This window comes from Schistocerca nitens, chromosome 3, assembly GCF_023898315.1.
Source record: "Schistocerca nitens isolate TAMUIC-IGC-003100 chromosome 3, iqSchNite1.1, whole genome shotgun sequence".
NCBI classification, from domain to species: domain Eukaryota; kingdom Metazoa; phylum Arthropoda; class Insecta; order Orthoptera; family Acrididae; genus Schistocerca; species Schistocerca nitens.
This window is the reverse complement of record NC_064616.1, coordinates 343410910-343430615: the sequence shown is the minus strand read 5'-3', so window position 1 is coordinate 343430615 and position 19706 is coordinate 343410910. Positions and strand designations below refer to the sequence as shown.

The 19706-nt window shown below is 43.5% G+C and overlaps 1 protein-coding gene across 1 annotated transcript in view; it reads left to right on the top strand.

The window, feature by feature from the left end:
* The window catches only part of LOC126248295 (proto-oncogene tyrosine-protein kinase ROS), a 587002-nt gene that overhangs the window by 455414 nt on the left and 111882 nt on the right, over positions 1-19706 (top strand). The window contains exons 21-24 of the mRNA XM_049949160.1: positions 1905-2110; positions 8815-8925; positions 9064-9257; positions 17709-17903. Of these exons, the coding sequence (XP_049805117.1) occupies positions 1905-2110; positions 8815-8925; positions 9064-9257; positions 17709-17903 (706 nt within the window). The remainder of the gene's footprint in view (positions 1-1904; positions 2111-8814; positions 8926-9063; positions 9258-17708; positions 17904-19706) is intronic.

Here is a 19706-nt window from a genome sequence, read left to right as displayed (position 1 = left end):
GCTGACTTTGCCGGCCCCTTCCTCGGTACTTATTGGCTACTGTTGATTGACACCTTCTCGAAGTTTCCGTTTGTTGTTCGATGTCCATCACCCACCACTGCGGCGATGACACTGGCTTTGTCCAAAATCTTTGCGCTAGAAGGTCTTCCATCCACGATCGTCACAGACAATGGCCCTCAGTTCTCTTCGCATGCCTTCCGTGATTTTTGTACTGGACAAGGGATGCATCTTGTTACAGCATCGCCCTTCCATCCTCAATCAAATGGGGAGGTCGAGGGCCTTGTCCGCACTTTCAAAAGCCAGATGAAAAAATTCCTTAGTGATTTTTCCACAGATGACGCTCTGCTGCAATTTCTGAGTTCTTATCGCTTCACGCCTCTGGGTGATCACAGCCCTGCTGAACTCTTGCATGACCGCCAACCGTGCACTCTACTGCACCTGCTTCACCCTGTCAGGCCTTGTGCTGTGTCCCCTAGTGCGGGAAAATGCTCGGTGGGCGCCGACGTGTGGGCACAAGGGTATGGATCTCGCCCTAAATGGATTCCAGGGGTGGTCAAGGCTCTTTGCGGCCACCGGCTTTGTGAAATACATACGGACGAAGGCATGGTTGTTCGCCATTACGACCAGATGCGCCCATGAGTGGTGGCCACGCCAGTGCCACCGCCCCTTCCTTCGCCTCCACCAGCCCGAGAAGCCAGTCCTGTCGCTGCTGCCGATCTACCGTACGTGTTGATGCAGCCGACATCGCTACCGCTTCCAAGTACGCCGGAACCAGCCCCAGTCGCGTCGCCGCCTTCTCCGGGACCCATCTCGCTGGAGCACACCCCCAGATCCACAACACCTATGGATGCTGCTCCAGAGTTTTCACCCATCATCTCGTCCAGGAGGCACGTTCCACGCGCGAGCTTCCGTCCTGGACATTTTCGACCATACTCTCATGTCTCTCCGTGGGATCTTCTCGGGGCCTCACAAGAGGCCATTGTGTCTCCGCACTGTCCATGTCTCCAAGGAAGTGAGTGTTTTTTTTTTTTTTTCAAGGGGGGAAAAGTGTTGTGACAGTGCCACGACATTTAACAGTGCCGCCACGACATTACGCGCAAACGGCGATAGAGGCGCTCCACAACTCGGCTGAGTGTGGGAGCACCACCTAGCTACGAACGGCGCCGGCCACATGTCATGGCATGGCAGTTGAATGAGAGATATTGAGTTGTTATCATGTAACCAGCTATTGTTTCTAAGTGAGTGTGTTTGAATATCCACGCAATTATTGGTGATTAAAGGTTATAACACAGACCAGATGCCAAATTTCTAGAACATTATTAAAAATTGTAATCTATTTAACTTAGTCTCAATTTTTCACTTTTGTAAGTTAATATAACATTCTTCAGTAATGGATGAATTATATTCTGTTTGTTATTGTAAAAGCTGCTTTCTTCTGTAGAATGTGTATAGAATGTGACTTCCTTTTTAGGGAAACTATTCATGTTAAATTCCTTATTTGAATTGCACAATACAAATTAAAATAAGTCAAAAATATTAGGCTACATACTAACCACATGATACAATGATACATTGCTGTAAATGGAATTAAAAACTAGACAGTCTCACGAAAACATAATTGTTCAGAGAGGGAGGAAATGGAAGAGTGTTGAAGATATGTCACAGCTCTTAACTTTTAGGACATATCCTATATCTAAGAGTTAAGTGTGTATTTATTTTCTATTACTTGAAAAAGAAGATTTCTGTACTTGTGCACCTACTGGAATTCCCTAATTTGAAGTGAATTCTGAGGAGCTTGTGGTTTAATGTTTGTGTTTAGTGATTAAGGATAATTGTGCTAAAGTTCTATGTGACTGAATGAAAGATATTTTCCTTTAAAAATCTGTTTTGTACATAATTTTCAGCTTCTGATGCTAAATGGAACTGGTACAAGTATTACCATTGACTGGGTTTCACGACATCTCTACTGGTCAGAGATAGACGATAAGAGTATTGGATCTTCAGTATATAGCTTAGATCTGAATCAGGTTGAGAAAGGTATTGTCCAACCAAGAAGAGTTGTAAGAAGGCAGAGAATTGTGCTGAAGATTGATGTTCTACCATCAAAAAGGTAACTGTAAACTGAAAATGAACTAAATAAATAAAAGAAAGTAATTCAAAATAGGACTAGCTGTGTAGTTGAGGTAAATATTGTCTGTAACAGATGTACAGTTGTCCCCAGAAGGACATTTTCCTCTTTCAGAGACACACTGTGTTGACAAAATTCATGGGACACCACGTAATATCATGCTGGACCTCCTTTTACCCAATGTAGTGCAGCATCTCAACATGGCATGGACTCAAGAAGTCGTTGGAAGTGCCCTGCAGAAATATTGAGCCGAGTTACCTCTGTAGCTATCCATAATTGTGAAAGTGTTACCAGTGCTGGATTTTGTTTACAAACTGATCTCTCAGGTGTGTCCCATAAATGTTTGAAAGGATTCATGTCGGGTGATGTGGTGTGGCCAGACCATTCACTTGAATTTTCCAGAATGTTCTGACATGGCGCACTGTCATCCATGAAAATTCCATCATTGTTTGGGAACATGAAGCCCATAAATGGCTGGAAGTGGTCTTCAACTAGCTGAACATATTCATTTACAGCCAATGACCAGTTCAGTTTGACCAGAGGACCCAGTTCATTCCATGTAAGCACAGCCCACAACATTACAGAGCCCCTAACAGCTTGCACAGTGCCTTGTTGACAACTTGTATGCATGGTTTTGTGGGGTCATATGACCAGGTCATAGTTTTCCAGTTGTTTAGGATCCAATTGATATGGTCACATGCCCAGGACAATCACTGCAGGGGATTGCATGCTGTCAGCAAAGGCACTTGCGATGGTCGTCTGCTGCCGTAGTCCAATGAAATTAAATTTCACCACACTGTCATAACTGATATGTTTTTTGTATGTCCCACACTGATTTCCCCAGTAATTTCACACAGTGTTGCCTTTCTGTTAGCACTAACAACTCTAAGAAAATGCTGCTGCTTTCCGTGATTAAGTGCTGGCTGATATCCACTGCATTGTCCACGGTGAGAGGTAATACCTGAAATTTGGTATTCTTGGCTCACTCTTGACACTGTAGGTCTTGGAACATTGAATTCCCTTATGATTTCCAAAATCTAGCACAAACTAACATTCCACATTCAAATTCAATTAATTTTCACCGTGTGGCCATATTCACATTGGACATCTTTTCACATGAATCACCTAAGTAAAAATATCAGCTCCACTAATGCACTGCCCTTTTATACCTTGTGTACACAATACTACTGCCATCTGTATATGTGCATATTGCTATCCCAACTCAGTGTAGTTTGCATAGTGCTGTGCTATGAATTCATACATTTATCTGATAACATTCAGGAACTGCAGCTTGGCTCACAGCTTACAGTTAAGGAACATTGTGGGACAGAGGTGTGCTGGATAAGGCATATACACAATTTTATTCTGTAAAATTTCTGTGAGGAGAAACCAGGTATTTCTGCAGGCAGTGGGATAGTGTCTAAAGGTTACAGCCAATCCATTGATACACTAGCTATTTTAGGTGTGTGTGTGTGTGTGTGTCATCCTACTGAAATTCTGTAGCAGGGAACAAGGCCAGGAAGTATAGGGAGTCTGGCTACTTGATCCCTTCATCATACATGCATGCATTTTAAGTCTCCTGAAACAAATACAAGAACTTAATTTGCATTGTATACAATCACGTCCCATGCTATAACATCTTATTTTCAAGTAGTTCATTGCATGTCTTATACCTTTTCACTTCTCAGTGAACAGGGCACCTTCAAGATGAATTTTCTTGTCTTCTTCATGTAGGAGGAAGTGGTATTGATTGATGAGCACCCAGTGCACTTGTCTGTATCTTTATAACATGATATATTTTCATAGTTTACTGAAATTAGTAGGCAACATGAACAGCCCAACTAATGTTTCATAATGTGTTTCTGTTTTGATACAGACACCCTGCCTGTCTCTTGCAAGTGTTGTCATAAATTGTATAAGGTTGCCAATATTTAGGAGGAGGATATTAGTGTTTAATGTTCTGTCGACAATGAGGTCATTAGAGATGGAGCACAAGCTTGGATTTTGGAAGAATGGAGAAGGAAAGCATCTGTGCCCTTTTTGTGGAACCATCCTGGCATTTACCTTAAATGATTTAGGAAAATCACAGAAAACCTAAATCAGGATGGCCTGACTCGGGTCTGAACTGTCATCCTCCCGAATGTGTGTCTAGGGCAATCTTTAGGCAGGCAGTTGGTACTGATGACAGCTTCATTTCATCAGAGTGGTAGGCCTATTTGTATGTGTGTATGCTGTCTCATACATAGTAGGTGAGCATTGGGATTCTGTAAGCAGTTGCAGGATAGGTGGTTTTGTTACAAGGAAATATCATTACTCTGTCAAATATAATATGAAGCAGTACTGAAAAGCTCCATGACTTGGATTTGATAACTTAATGCATCACTTCCAAATGAACAGACTATTGGTGATTGGAGGAAAATGAATGGAGAAATGAAATGCAGTACATTAAGTTTGATTCTCTATCTTAATCATGTCAGTTATCAACTGAATTTGTGTATGCAAATGGCTTTAAGAAAATAATTTGTGAAATACTTAATATTTGACATTGCACTCTATTAATTTCTGGGAACTTACGGCCTTGGAAATCAGGCTTATGTGATTGTATCTCAGAAGTGGTGAAAAATTTGTACTGCTCTTTGCTGTCATCTATGTTGAAGTGGTAGTAATGTCTTCTGATCATTCCAAAAAGTCAAGATGTTAAAACTATTACGCACAGACCTTATACATAAATCCACTTTGTAACAATATAACAAGTTGGCATCCAATCCCTCCATGAGGAAGCATCCTCTAATGCTTCACATTTATTTTCACTGGGAGGTAAGAATCTATTCTCAATTCCAGAAGACTCATGCTTTACATGCAGTTCTGTTGTTACCATTTCTCTGTCTCTCTGATGTATCAGTCATCAGTCTGTAAAAATGATATCATTACTTTGATATCATAACTTTGCTTTAAATGTGTGTTGTTTTCAGACAATCCTTCAATAAGAGAGACTGGCCGTTCTTATGTCATACTTCCTCTTTTCACTCCACTAATCAGTTGCACATACTTGTTAGACTGACATGGACAGATTCTATAATTTCCTGCGCAGGAACTGTGACATATGTAATCAGGAATTTGATATAATTTCAATCCTGTGGCTATCTTATCACAGTAATCATACTCAGACATTAAATGGAGGACATAGATGAGCAATGTTCAATATATAAAATATCTTACCAAGATTTGTTCAAGAGGGTTTTATCAAATGACTCACTATATGTATATACTTGCAAAATGTTGTTACATCTCATGAACTCAGTACCTCTCGTGTTGTGCAATGGTCTTAGCATGGGATGACATGTGTTACTTACTTCCTGTTCTTTCTGAACAATTCACATCTTACACGGCTGCTGCTGTAGTCTTCGGCCCACACAGACAACTGAATATAAATGGTGACTATATTAGTGATCAATGTAAACAGTAAAACCTTTCTCTAAATGTTCAAAAGTGCTGTGAAACTATATCTTTTGTCATAGCATGCCCTTAATCTCAGTTTGTACCGTTTATTTTATTCAGATAGAAGCGAGCAATCAGTCATACATTACAAAATTGTTAAGGCTTTCGTGGCCACTTGTTGACAAACTGCCTATTGGCTTCTGTCTCGGGTTCTTCAGCCGACGTTCATCTAATGATTTTTCTGACGTTTCGCCAGCACGAGTGGCTGGCATTGTCAAAGCTTCACCCTCCATTGCCGGTGGTGAACTGGAGGCGAGCTCGCGGCCGCAGACTATATGTACCTGGCGCGCCAACGTCCGAGGGCTTCTCCGCGGTCATTTCCGGTGCGGTTCTCCTCTTGCTACCTGCGACGGTCGTTCGCTGCAGTACGGGAAGCCAGGATCCGTTTACCTTAAGGCTTTCCTCTTTCTTGTTGAAACTGTTCGCGTGTTTTTGGATTTCTACAGCTTCTCTGAACAAGCGTGTGTGATAGTGCTTCTCTACAGCCAGAACTTCCGTGTCGGCGAATTTTATTACGTGGTCGGTCTCATTCAGTGCGTGTTCTGCCACGGCCGATTTCTCCACCTGCCCCAACCTGCAATGTCGCTTATGCTCTTTGATCCTGGTGTTAATGGATCGTCCAGTCATTCCGACATAAACTTTTCCGCATGTGCAAGGTATACGGTATATTCCCGACATTGCAAGTGGGTCTCTTTTCTCCTTCGCCGATCTAAGACACTCTTTGATCTTCCTTGTCGGTTTGAAAATCGTCTTCACGCCGTGTTTGCGCAATATACGGCCGATTCTGTCCGTCACTCTGGGAATGTATGGCAGAAAGGCCGTACCCGACATTTCTTTTTCTGGTTCCTTACTTCGCCGAGTGTTTGGCTCTGTTACACTTCTAATGTAATTTGTGGAGTACCCATTGCTCCTCAGAACAGTTTCCAGGTGTTGCATTTCTCGTTTGAGGTGTTGAGGCTCACATATTCGTCCTGCTCTCGTTACGAGCGTACTAATCATGCCTCTTTTCTGGCTCGGGTGGTGGTTTGACAGTTTGTGGAGGTATCGGTCCGTGTGTGTCGGTTTTCGATACACGCTGTGTCCCAGGTTTTCGCCATCCCTTGTGACCAGCACATCTAGAAATGGCAGTTTCCTGTCCTTTTCTACCTCCATGGTAAATGTTATGTTGGCATGGAGGCTGTTCAAGTGTCTCAGGAATTCACCGAGCTGTTCTTCACCATGGCTCCACACCACGAAAGTATCATCGACGTACCTGTACCACACCTTAGGTTTGCAAGTCGCCGAGTCCAGTGCCTGTGCTTCGAATTGTTCCATGAAGAAGTTGGCCACCACTGGACTGAGAGGACTACCCATGGCGACACCTTCCAGCTGTTCGTAGAAATCGCCATTCCACGTGAAATAGCTCGTGGTGAGACATGCATGGAAGAGCTTTTTGATGTCTTGCGGGAACATGGAACCGATGTGCTCCAGAGCGTCACTGAGTGGCACTTTCGTAAATAACGAAACAACATCAAAACTGACCAGGATGTCGTTTGGCGCAAGTTTCAGTTTCTTCAGCTTCTCAATGAAATGTCCTGAGTCCTTAATGTATGTGTCGGTCTTTCCCACGTGTGGCTGTAGCAGAGAGGCCAAGTGTTTCGCCAGTTTATACGTTGGTGAGCCAGGAGCGCTAACGATCGGTCTCAGTGGAACGTTGTTCTTATGGATCTTGGGTAATCCATACAGCCGAGGTGGTAGGGCTTCTGTGTTGCGCAGGTTTCTCTGTATGTCCGCCGGCAGAGAAGACGCCTTGATTAATCGATTCGTATTCCGAGTGATACGCTGCGTCGGATCTGCGCTTAGTTTTCGGTACGTCGTCGGATCTAATAGGTCTCGGATCTTTTGCTCATAATCTTCGGTCTTCATTACGACGGTCGCATTATATTGGTACTGCCTGCCGATAAGGGGAAGACGATTTTCAAACCGACAAGGAAGATCAAAGAGTGTCTTAGATCGGCGAAGGAGAAAAGAGACCCACTTGCAATGTCGGGAATATACCGTATACCTTGCACATGCGGAAAAGTTTATGTCGGAATGACTGGACGATCCATTAACACCAGGATCAAAGAGCATAAGCGACATTGCAGGTTGGGGCAGGTGGAGAAATCGGCCGTGGCAGAACACGCACTGAATGAGACCGACCACGTAATAAAATTCGCCGACACGGAAGTTCTGGCTGTAGAGAAGCACTATCACACGCGCTTGTTCAGAGAAGCTGTAGAAATCCAAAAACACGCGAACAGTTTCAACAAGAAAGAGGAAAGCCTTAAGGTAAACGGATCCTGGCTTCCCGTACTGCAGCGAACGACCGTCGCAGGTAGCAAGAGGAGAACCGCACCGGAAATGACCGCGGAGAAGCCCTCGGACGTTGGCGCGCCAGGTACATATAGTCTGCGGCCGCGAGCTCGCCTCCAGTTCACCACCGGCAATGGAGGGTGAAGCTTTGACAATGCCAGCCACTCGTGCTGGCGAAACGTCAGAAAAATCATTAGATGAACGTCGGCCGAAGAACCCGAGACAGAAGCCAATAGGCAGTTTGTCAGTCATACATTGTCTCCACAAAATCAGTTTTACTGAACAGAGTAAAATAGAGAAAAGTAGTCATCAATACATCATTTGAGTTCTGAATCTGCAGTTCTATGTCTCTTATGCAGTAATGGTGGTTAAATAGACAGCTCAACAAACTATCCCATATCATTGTCCCCACTTACAAGAATGTATTCATGTAATTTACAGAAAAATAGCTTTTTTAGAGTAAATTACATGATGATCTGGATAATAACTGACAATGCTAAATCAACAACATTGTGGGTATGTCTTCGTAAATAAATAATTTATAAATTTGGTAATGGATATCTAAATTCTGTAGAAAGATATAGCCTTATGTTAATAAGAGATGAATACTTTTCACTTGGCTACATCTACAGTTTTGCATCTACAAAGTTGAGTAGAACCACAGATAAAGCAAAATATGTTTAAGATGTTTTGAAAGAGAGACTAAAAGGTACTCTCACTAATCACAGTGGCTAAGAAACTTACTTATTTAACCAGAAGGTACCGATAGTTTGGTGTAGTTATTTCTTACTTATTATTAATACAACTTAATAGACATTGTGCACAGTACTTATTACACTTTCTTCTGTTGGCAGTTCACTCTACTGGATTGAGATTAACAGGAGTTCTATCAGCAGTCTCATGAGAAGTCGAGTAGATGGAACCCATGTTGAACCATTCTTTTCAGTGAATAAAAAGAGAAGGAGGTTAGAAGAACTATAATATATGAAATTCTCATATTGTAATCTGGACCTATTCAAGCTCTCAAAATAACTGTCATTAAATTTTTTATGCATCCTTCATTTATTGGTACAACATGAGTTGTTTATTCATTTTACTTGCAGGAGGCAGAATTTTCAGAGTGATTACTGTAACTGTTCTGGTAATCCTATTTTGGGGAAAGCAATGACAGTTGATCCAGCAGACTTCATAAATCCAAAAATCTTTTGGGTAGATGGTTGGCAAAACCAGATATTTACATCAGATATTGATGGCTGTAATTGCACAGTAATTGTGAATGCCACACATGGAAAAGCAGGTATGTTTTTTTTTTCTTATTTTTGTAGCAGAACAGCTAACACTAGTGTAAAAATTATGTGTGCAACACTCCATAAGTGGTGCCTGGACACAAAGAAATGTAATTTATTCATTTCATTGTATAAAATTTTCAAATTCTTTGACTTGTTGTACAGGAGACATCTCATGATAGACACCGATATATTTTTATCAGAGCTATACAAAAATTTTACAAACCTTATTGTGATACAGCTCCACATGGTCTACAATTTCAAACTGTGAAATTGTCATCCATGAATTCTTCAAAAAAGTAACAGCACTTTTCCACTAGAGGAGTGAAGAACAATCTTTTCAGTAAATCAAGCTCCATGTTGTAATGAGCATGGATAAGCCAAATTATTATGACCATTGCCTACCTCAAGACTGAATGACACCTGGTGACAGCGTGGGCATGTGACATGGTAAGGGAAGTGCATAACACACAGCAGAGATGAATGGGGAATAATTCTGGGAATGTAACAGCTGCAAATAGATAAATCCACTGAAATAAGCAACTTTGAGAGTTGGTATTTTGTTTTGGTCTGGCACCTTGGAATGACTGTCTTGGAAGTAGCAGAGCTGGTCAGCAGTTCAGGCGTTACTATCGTAAACATCTATGGAAAGTGGTTACAGGATGGTGAAACCACAAGTTCTTAACAAAGTGTTGGATGTCCAGACCTCATCACAGAACATGGAGGTCAAAGGCTTGTATGCCCTCTAAAACTGGGTAGATGGTGATCCGTGACAGATCTAATTATAGTGTAGAATTCTAGAGGAGGCATAAGTGTTTCTGAACACACCGTCCAGTGCACATTGGTGAACATGGGACTCTGCAGCAGATGATGTGTAAATGTTCCCATGTTTACCCAATAACATCAGCCTTCAAAATTGCAGTGAGCATGGGATCATCAAATTTGGGCCATGGATCAATGGAAATGTGTTAATTGTTGGGTGACTCTTGTTTGTTGTTACATGGGGTCAAGTGGTTGTGTCTAGATATGCCATCATCCAGACAAACAGCTACTTGAAACATGCACTTTGCCACATTTTCAGGCTGGTGAAGGCTGTGTTAGGGTGTGAGGGAATATGGAATAGTTGTAGGCAAACAACTAGAATTCTCTCAGATACAGATTTATTCACACTTAGCTTCTACACAGATACAAATCCGGAGGCTAACTGCCATTAGCGTCCAACATCCTGCCCAAAGCCCTCTCCTCAAAGATAGCACACTTACACACAGAACAAATATCGATATTTATGGCGCTCTATGCCACATAGCCCCCCCCCCCCCCTGCACAGTATGGAGTACGCCCCTATGAATGAGGGGGGGGGGGGTGAGAAGTTAGGAAGGTAACGCACAGTTCTTCTGCGTCAGGCAGAAGCGGTCGACTGGTAGGAGACCAGGGGGTGAAACCCGGTATGTCGACGGTGAAGTCAGCAAGCGACGCCGGCGGCTAAAGTCGACGTCCCATCCTGGAGTGGAAGTGTAGCACTTAGTCAGCCAGCAGGCAGAGAATCACCTTGCCAGAAGGCCTAACAAAGGCACGCAAATTGCCACATGCAGCACTTCTGCTCAATTTAAAGCGGCGCACCGTACGAGATTTTGCACTTCCTCCCTCAATATTGTCACACGCGAGTACCACACACACCATATCGCCATCTACGACAACAGATAATTTATGTATGTCATCAGGGTGCACATGTGTTGTGAATTCTTGGATGGCACCTGTACGAGCAGTAGTAGGGAGGCAGGGAGGTGTGGGAAAGCCATGGCAGGGGGGAAGCATCTGCTAAGAGGGGGGTGGCAGGTGCACTGGACTGCGCAGGAGACAACCTCGGGCGATCAGCTGACAGATGAGGGAGCATGACCGAAGGCAACGAGGAGCCAGCATGGATTGAATGGTGTGACAAAGAGCTGTCACATGAAGATGGTAACACAATGGTAGAATCCGAGTGGTTGGCAGTTCGACTGCGAGGGCTGTGAGGAGTGAAGCCCCGAAAAGATTGGCCACTCGAATTAGATGAACGCGGAGAAGGAGCAGTGCTCGGCAGAGAAGCACGCTGTGGAGAATCAATACCCAAATGCATGGTGTGGGAAGATGGATGGCTGCTCGAAGCAGGAGTGGGAGAAATAGGGGCAGAATCAGGGAGGTTCACCTGAGGCTCAATGAAAGCTGGTTTTACTCGGTTGAGTGAGACCGTGGCTACAGAGTCTTTTATGAGGAGATCCATATTTTTCTCAGAGCGTTTGACGACCTTGTAAGGACCTGTGTAGGGCAACTGAAGAGGGGCTTTGACTGAGTCGTCTCTGAGAAACACGTACTCACAAGAGTCTAGCGTGTGCGGTACGTACACGCGTGAAGGTGTATGAGCAGCCGGAGGTGGCGGCTGAATTTTGCTGCAGTGCAAGCGCACCCGCTCGAGAAGTGAAGGGAGTTCAGAGGGCTGATGAAGTGGGGTCGGAGTGACTAATTCTCCAGGCAAAACCAGAGGTTGGCCATACACAAACTCGGCTACAAAACCCTTGAGGTCTTCCTTGAAAGTCGCACGAAGGCCAAGAAGCACGAAGGGCAGTGCCTCTGTCCATAGTGAGTCATGGCAACGCAGGGCAGACTTTAAGGTGTGATGCCATCGCTCAACAAGCCCATTGCTTTGGGCGTGGTATGCAGAAGTATGAATTTTGACAATACCACACATTTTACATAAGTCAGAGAAAACTGAAGACTCGAATTGTCGCCCCTGGTCAGTGGTGAGGTAAACAGGTGAGCCAAATCTAGAGATCCACGAATCTAAGAATGCTCAACTTACTGTCTCAGAGGTAATGTTTGGAATAGGCACAGCCTCAGCCCACCGAGTCATCCTGTCAACAGCTGTGAACAAGTAACGGAAACCCTTGGAGGGGGGCAAAGGGCCTACGAGGTCGACATGAACATGGTGAAACCGGCCTGGCGGTTGGGAAAAACAGCCAAGGGGTGGAGAAGTGTGCCCAGAAACTTTGTTCTGTTGACACACCATGCATGCCCTTGCCCAACACTGACAGTCACGGCGCATGTCTCTCCAGACAAACCGTTCAGCTACCAGACGGGTGGAAGCTTTGACACTGGGGTGTGCTAATGTGCGTAGTTTGTCAAAGACCTGGCATTGAAGGGGCTTAGGAATGAATGGCCGCAACGTACCAGTCGATTCATCACACCACACTAAGTCAGATATGCCAGGGAAAGTAGAGCGTACCAGTTGGAGAGAGGAGCTGTGGTCTGAAATTAACTGCATGGTATCGGGGTCTGCCGATTGCAACCGAGGTAGGTCCGTTAAGTCAATTAAGGTTGTGACAGCACCAACACGTGAGAGAAAATCAGCGACCACATTGTCCGCTCCTCAGATGTAGTGAATGTCATTTGTAAATTGCAAGATGTAATCGATGTGACGAAAGCGTCGTGGGGGCGGATCAGCCGCAGGATTTTTTATGGCAGGAACCAACGGCTTGTGATCAGTGAGCACATAGAAATCTCGTCCCTCAACATCAGTTCTGAAGTGTCTTATGGCCTCATAAACTGCAAGTAATTCTCTGTCGAATGCTGAGTATTTCTTCTGCGCGTTGTTTAGCTTTTTTTAGAAAAACTGCAGGGGGGGTTGTAACATCGTTGTATGTCTGACTCAGTACTGCGCCGATAGCATTGTCACTAGCGTCAGTAGTGATAAACATTGTGGCATCCACCCGTGGGTGAGCAATAGTGACAGCAGAGGCCAACAGCTGTTTGAGTTCATTAAATGCCTTGTCCATGTCTGGTGTCCATGGTACCTGGCAGGTGCCAGAAGTTTGTGGGCCAGCGAGAGCATCTGTGAGAGGAGCCTGCACCGCAGAAGCAGCTGGCAAATGTTTCCAGTTATAATTAACTGTTCTGATGAACCTGTATAATTCCCTATAGGTCTGAGGGAGTAGCATCTCGAGAACAGGCTTGATCTTGTCCTGTGGTGGTGTCAGACCGTCCGATGACACAACATAACTTAGGAATGTGACGGATGACTGGTGCAATTGAGTCTTTTTATTGTTCAGTTCAATACCAGCGGCTGCTAAAATATCTGTCACAACTTGAACACACTCCTCACTCTGTTCCAAAGTAGAAGCAAAAACCAATATGTCATCCATGTATACGAAACAAAAGTCTAGATGGGATAAAGTTTGATTGATGAAACGCTGCGACGTTTGGGGGGCGAATTTTCAACCTAAACGGCATAAATTTGTATTGGAACAGCCCGAAGGGAGTGGTTATGGCACTCTTTTCAATATCCTCTGGAGCCATAGGAATCTGGTGAAATGCGTGCTTACAGTCCAAAACAGAGAAGTACTTTGCACCTGCGAGCGCATGATTGAAGTCTGTGATGTGTGGGACCGGATATTTATCAATGATGGTGCGGGCATTTAAACGCCTATAGTCTCCGACCATATGCCAAGTACCGTCTTTCTTTTGGTCAAACAGGATAGGACTAGCCCAGCAACCAGTAGAAGGTTCAATTATTCCCTTTTGTAAAGATCGTCCAATTGTTCTTTTGCAATTTTCATAAATTCCGGCTTGAGGCGGCGTGGGCATTGCGATATGGGTGGCCCATCGGTTAGATGTAACCGATGAACTGTGCCATTAGTGACTACTGCAATACATGGCGCGGCATGACAGTCAGATGTCCGTGAAGCAGAGCAGGCAGTGGCGGACGGGCCAAGCTGTGGCGCTGAGGGCACGGAAGTACAGGTGTGCCACCCGCTCGTAGGCTGCGTAAAAGCCGCACACGTGTTAACATGGGCGAGGTTGGTACACTGGTTCTTGGTAGCGGGCTGTGCTGCTACGAGCACTGTAGGCACGAATGGGCGTGGCCGAACAGCAGATGGCCGTAGTTCATTGCCATGAGCTTGGCGACTAATAACCTCAGCAGTTGAGTCCCATAGTGCTCAGAGCCATTTGAGCTTGGCAAGTTAATTGTCCATTCGGAACGCAAGGAGCATGAGCACTCAGGCATACCCTATCATTACAAAAGGGGGTGCTGACACAGTTTACAGAGTTCACAACATTGTCATTAACACCAGATTGGCATGGACTGACCTTGTCTGTAGCCGACGAGTCGTCTGCTTGTAGTGCCGCGAGGCGTTGTTGTGTGGAGGCCAACTCGTGGTGTATGTCACGGAGATGCAGCAGCATTTCCGTATGTTCCATCCGCAACTTCGAAGACTTGGCGCACTCCACTAGCCACTTGTTTGTCCAAGATTGCAGCTCCAAGGATAGGTTTACACACTTCTTAGCACAGCACACATGTTTGGTGTTAGCCGAACTGTCACTCGGCGAAGCGAAAGGAATATGTTTGTTAAGGGGGGGGGGGGGTTAAAACACAGTATTTTGCACAAAATCTAGTGACAACTGATAGTGCTTGAGGAAGTCAATTCCGAGAATAGGTTCTTCAATTGTTGACACTAGAAACGTCCACTCCAGCTTGCACTCGGGCGAAAGTTTCACTGTATACAAAGTGGAACCCGAACACTGTAGGGTAGACAAGTTCACTGCACAAAGTACTGTTTTGTGTGGTTGCACTTTATTGGTTGCTAGGCGAACTGGCAGCAAAGAGACGTCTGCGCCAGTATCTACCAGAAAACATACACCTGATCGTAAATCACGGACATAGACTCGACCACACTTACTGTTATTGTCCAAAACAGAGTGCAACGTGGGATGGTGCCCATTGTTTACATCACAGGAGGTGGCACCGTAGCCTACCTGCGGTTGGAGTTTGGGTAAGAACATGGTGACTGGCATTTGCGAGCTTGCTCCCCGAATCTCGCGTGGAAGAAACAGTAAGGTTGGGTGGGCCTGTGCTCCTGTGGGTAGTTGCTAGGTGACGGAGTATGTGCCCCAGAGTCTTCCACAGAGGCCGATGCACTGTCGTTGCGGGGAGTTGAAGGTGCAGGCAGGGCGGCTAGTTTAACAAATTTGTTATTAGCAGCACCAGACAAGGGCGTGGCATCAGAAAGCGTCTTAGTGCGGTCACGTCCAGAATGCAGTGCACGGAGCTCACGTTGCCTGGCGGAGTATGCTCTGTCGGCGGCGCGTTAACGTTCATTTACTGGCCTATCTTCATACACAGAGATTGCAGTCTGGACAGGCTTTTTGGCCCCACCTGTCTCTGTAATCACTATATCCCATACAGTTTTATTTTGTTGCCAGATGTAATTATCTTTTTCTCATAATAAAACTGCTTCAATTTCTGGATTACTTGCTTCAATATTTTGCTGTATTCTTTGTAATACATTACAGTTCTAATGTCAAAGCTGTTCCTAGATAGTACATACAGTCTCCTTTTTGTCCTGCATGGTATCTTTATTCCTTATGTAATCCACAGTTTATTTTATGACTTCTGTGTGATTTGAGTTACCTTTAGGGGAAAACAATTTTCAAAAGTGGAGGCACCTTTATAAATGAATGCTTTGTATTTTTAATTTGAGCCAGACGTATTGTAAACATCTATCCAGTTCATGTCTTTGAGCAATTTCCTGAATTACTCAATTTTTGACTTATTTATTACTCTCCTGTACTCAGATTTAACAGATTTTTTATCCTTACAAGTTTCAACATTTAACACAAGATGCTGCATGTCATGATCTGATAGCCCATTTACTATATTGGTTTCGTGATGTGACTGTTTTCCTTAATTTGTCTACAAAGATATTAACAATAGCAGTCTCAGATCATTTACATATCTTAGTAGCAAATTCACAGTAGGAGCTAAATTGAATGATAGTGTTACTGACAGCAATAATTGTTCACTGACAGAGCTTTTCAGTAAATCCACATTAAAATCACCAGCAACCACTATTTCCTTTGTTTTTACTATGAGATGGAACGGCAGTTAGCCTCTGGACTTGTATCTGTGTAGAAGCTAAGTGTGAATAAATCTGTATCTGAGAGAATTCTAGTTGTTTACCTACAACTATTCCATATTCCCTCACGGACAGTCATGGCGCATGTCTCTCCAGACAAACCGTTCAGCTACCAGACAGGTGGAAGCTTTGACACCGATGTGTGCTAATGTGCGTAGTTTGTCAAAGACCTGGCGTTGAAGGGGCTTAGGAATGAATGGCCGCAATGTACCAGTTGATTCATCACACCACACTAAGTCAGATATGCCAGGGAAAGTAGAGTGTACCGGTTGGAGAGAGGAGCTGTGGTCTGAAATTAACTGCACGTCGGGGTCACCAGTGATGGAATATGGAATAGTTGTAGGTAAACAACTAGAATTCTCTCAGATACAGATTTATTCACACTTAGCTTCTACACAGATACAAGTCCAGAGGCTAACTGCCGTTAGCGTCCAACATCCTGCCCAAAGCCCTCTCCTCAAAGATAGCACACTTACGCACAGAACAAATATCGATATTTATGGCGCTCTACACCACAGGTGTGAGGGGCATTCACCTGGGCTTCTTTGTGACCAATGATAGTAATTGAAGACACCTTCACAGCAGTGGACTACATGAAAATTATTGCAGTCCATCTGATTCCCTTCATGCATTATGTCTCCCCAGATGGTGATGGAATCTTCTAGCAGGATAACTGCCACATCACAAGACCAGAAACATGGTACAGTGGTTTGAGGAGCATGACAGTGAATTCACATTGATGTCTTGACCGTAACATTTGCCTCAACTGCAGCTCCATGCCCACAAACCACCAGAACATAATTTATGGGAATTTTGAGGAACCACTGGAAACTTTAATCTTGATGGTAGAATGAGGATTTATATCTGGGACACTGTCAGATGTCAACTCCATGCCTATATACCACCAGCCCATAATTTACAGGAATGTTGAGTTACCACCAGAAACTTTAATCTTGATGGGAGGAGGGGGATTTAAACTTCATTATTCTTGAAACAAGTCCAGTACCTGCACTATTGCATCTCCTTATTGCGTATAATTTAAAAGAAGAGGAGTGAACTTTCATGTTCATTTCGACTTTTGGACTATACTGATGTGTCCTTTATAAAGTTCAACAATAGTACAGTCACTGATTGCTTGCTTAACATCATGGATTGCTTTACTCATTCATTTGTTGCTATACTACCACACAATGATAACCAACCCAAATTTTTGTATAATTCTTAATTTGGTGTCAGTTTCAGCTTTTTTTTTTTCAAATTTAAACAAAACTGTTTGCATATCCATCTTTCCACAACTTCAGATATTTCAAAATTTTCGAAAATGGTAAGTACAGTGTAAGAAAAGCAGCAACAAGTAATAAGAAATTCATGTAATTGCAATGCTATGTTACAAAGTACTTGTTGGAATACACAACAAGAGGCACCTTGTGTAAAGTGTATAACTCATTTTGCAAATAGTTTGACCATGCTTCTTATCTAATAACCATGCTTTTTTCCATTTTCCTCATTGAAAAGGACTGCCACCAACATCACTGACTGTGGATCATAAGTTTGTATACTGGTCTAATGCAACTGAAGGGCGAGTGTACTCTGCTGTTAAAGATTTGGATGATTTGACAAGGGCAGCTACAACTGACAAAGTAAAATCAGTTGATATGTTTGGTGTCCAGCAAATAATTGCCCTTGGATCTCATTTGCAACCATTTCCATGTAAGTACAACAAAAAGAACACTTAATTTTCATACTTTGAATTGATTATGATTTGGTTTAAATACACTGCTTGACACAAAAAGTAAAGCACTCAAAAGGGGAGAAAGAAATCAAATGAAACTTCATAAGTTGAGAGGGAATGTGATGTTATTTTAGTGATTTTAAAACTGCATTAAATTTATGAAGATCCTGGCAGTATGAGCCCACTTATCACTATGACATTGCACACCTTGGTCTAGATGCATGCACTGATTCAGTTGGGATGGGTATCATAAATCCATTGTATAATCTTCTGAGGCTAACTGGCCCACAACTGTTGTAACTGGTTCTTGAAATCCTGGACGCTGTCACTAAGATGAAGCTTACATCAGGGACATATCTTGGGATCTTGCTGGTTTCAGCAGTACCTCAACATACTGCACACAGTTCATAGACACATATGTATTGTGGACAAGCTCTGTCCTGTTGAAAAATGGCATCACAATACTGTCACATGGGTGACACGTGATGACACAAGATGTCCATGACTTACTGCTGTGCCGTCAGAGTTCCCTCAAGCACTACCAGTAATGACTTGAAGTTGTACCTGATGGCTTCCCACACTACGGCACCTGAAGTAACACCACTATGCTTCTCCAAAGCATACTGGCACCTCTCCCCAGCTCACTCCCATGCTTGCCAACAACAGACATCTGTGGGGTAGTGCAGAATGATGATTCATCACTGATGCCATTCATCAGCAATCCATGTTTCCTAGTCGTGGTACCACTGCAAATACAGTCATTTGTGTTGCGGTGTTAACGTCAACCTACACGTGGGATGGTAATTCCCTAGTCCAGCTGCTACTACTATCTGACTAATGGTTCAGGGTGTTACAGAATGTTATAGGGAGTCCACTACTTGTGAACAGATTCTGATGTTCTTCTTCCTATGCAGTCCAACGTTGGGCCGCTGTCACATCCAAATGCTCCACAGATCTAGATACTGTGCGATTTGACCTGCGAACAAAATGGAGATCCACAATGAGGCCCCTTTCAAATTCTGTCAGGTGCTGGAAATATTGATTCATATGAGTACATGGCATCTCCATGTCCTTCACAATGATTACTGAGCACCTGACACTGTTCACATCCCTTATACACTTTACCAGGCCTGGTAACAACACTAAACGTGAACAACACTAATGTGCCCTTGTGCCCGTCATTGACATATGAACCAGTGGTGTGTATGTGTATGAAGTGACATTGACATCTGAACACATCTTCTGGGTGCTTCACTTTTGCTGTCAGGCATTGTAATTACATTGTAGGCCATTTGAAAAATAACAACCACCTATTTCTTTTATATGGCACTGATATTACATTTGGAGTTGCAGTATGAACATCCAAATTGTTATTAAAGTCATTACCAACATTTACATGTGTAACTGTTTCACACACAGTAAATAGATGTAACTATGTTTGGTTCATATGGAGTAAGTAGATATAACTATGTTGATGAATATGAGTCCTTGAAATGCATTCACAATGTACCACAGAAGAAACAGTAAATATGAGTATAAAAATTGTACAGAATCAAAAAGAAAATTAGCAAATGAGCCAGTCTATAGGCATACGGACTGGACAAGTGTTAGAAGTTAGCTAAAATGAATAGGAAAGGGAAAGAAAAGAACTTACCTGTTAGAAGCCCCATACAAGGTGTTTATCATATAAAATGTTGCAATATAAAATAGTAAGCAGTTGTGAGGGAAAGGAGACTTGTACAAGATGCTTCAGACATTGCCACTAGGGGGCTAGTGATGTC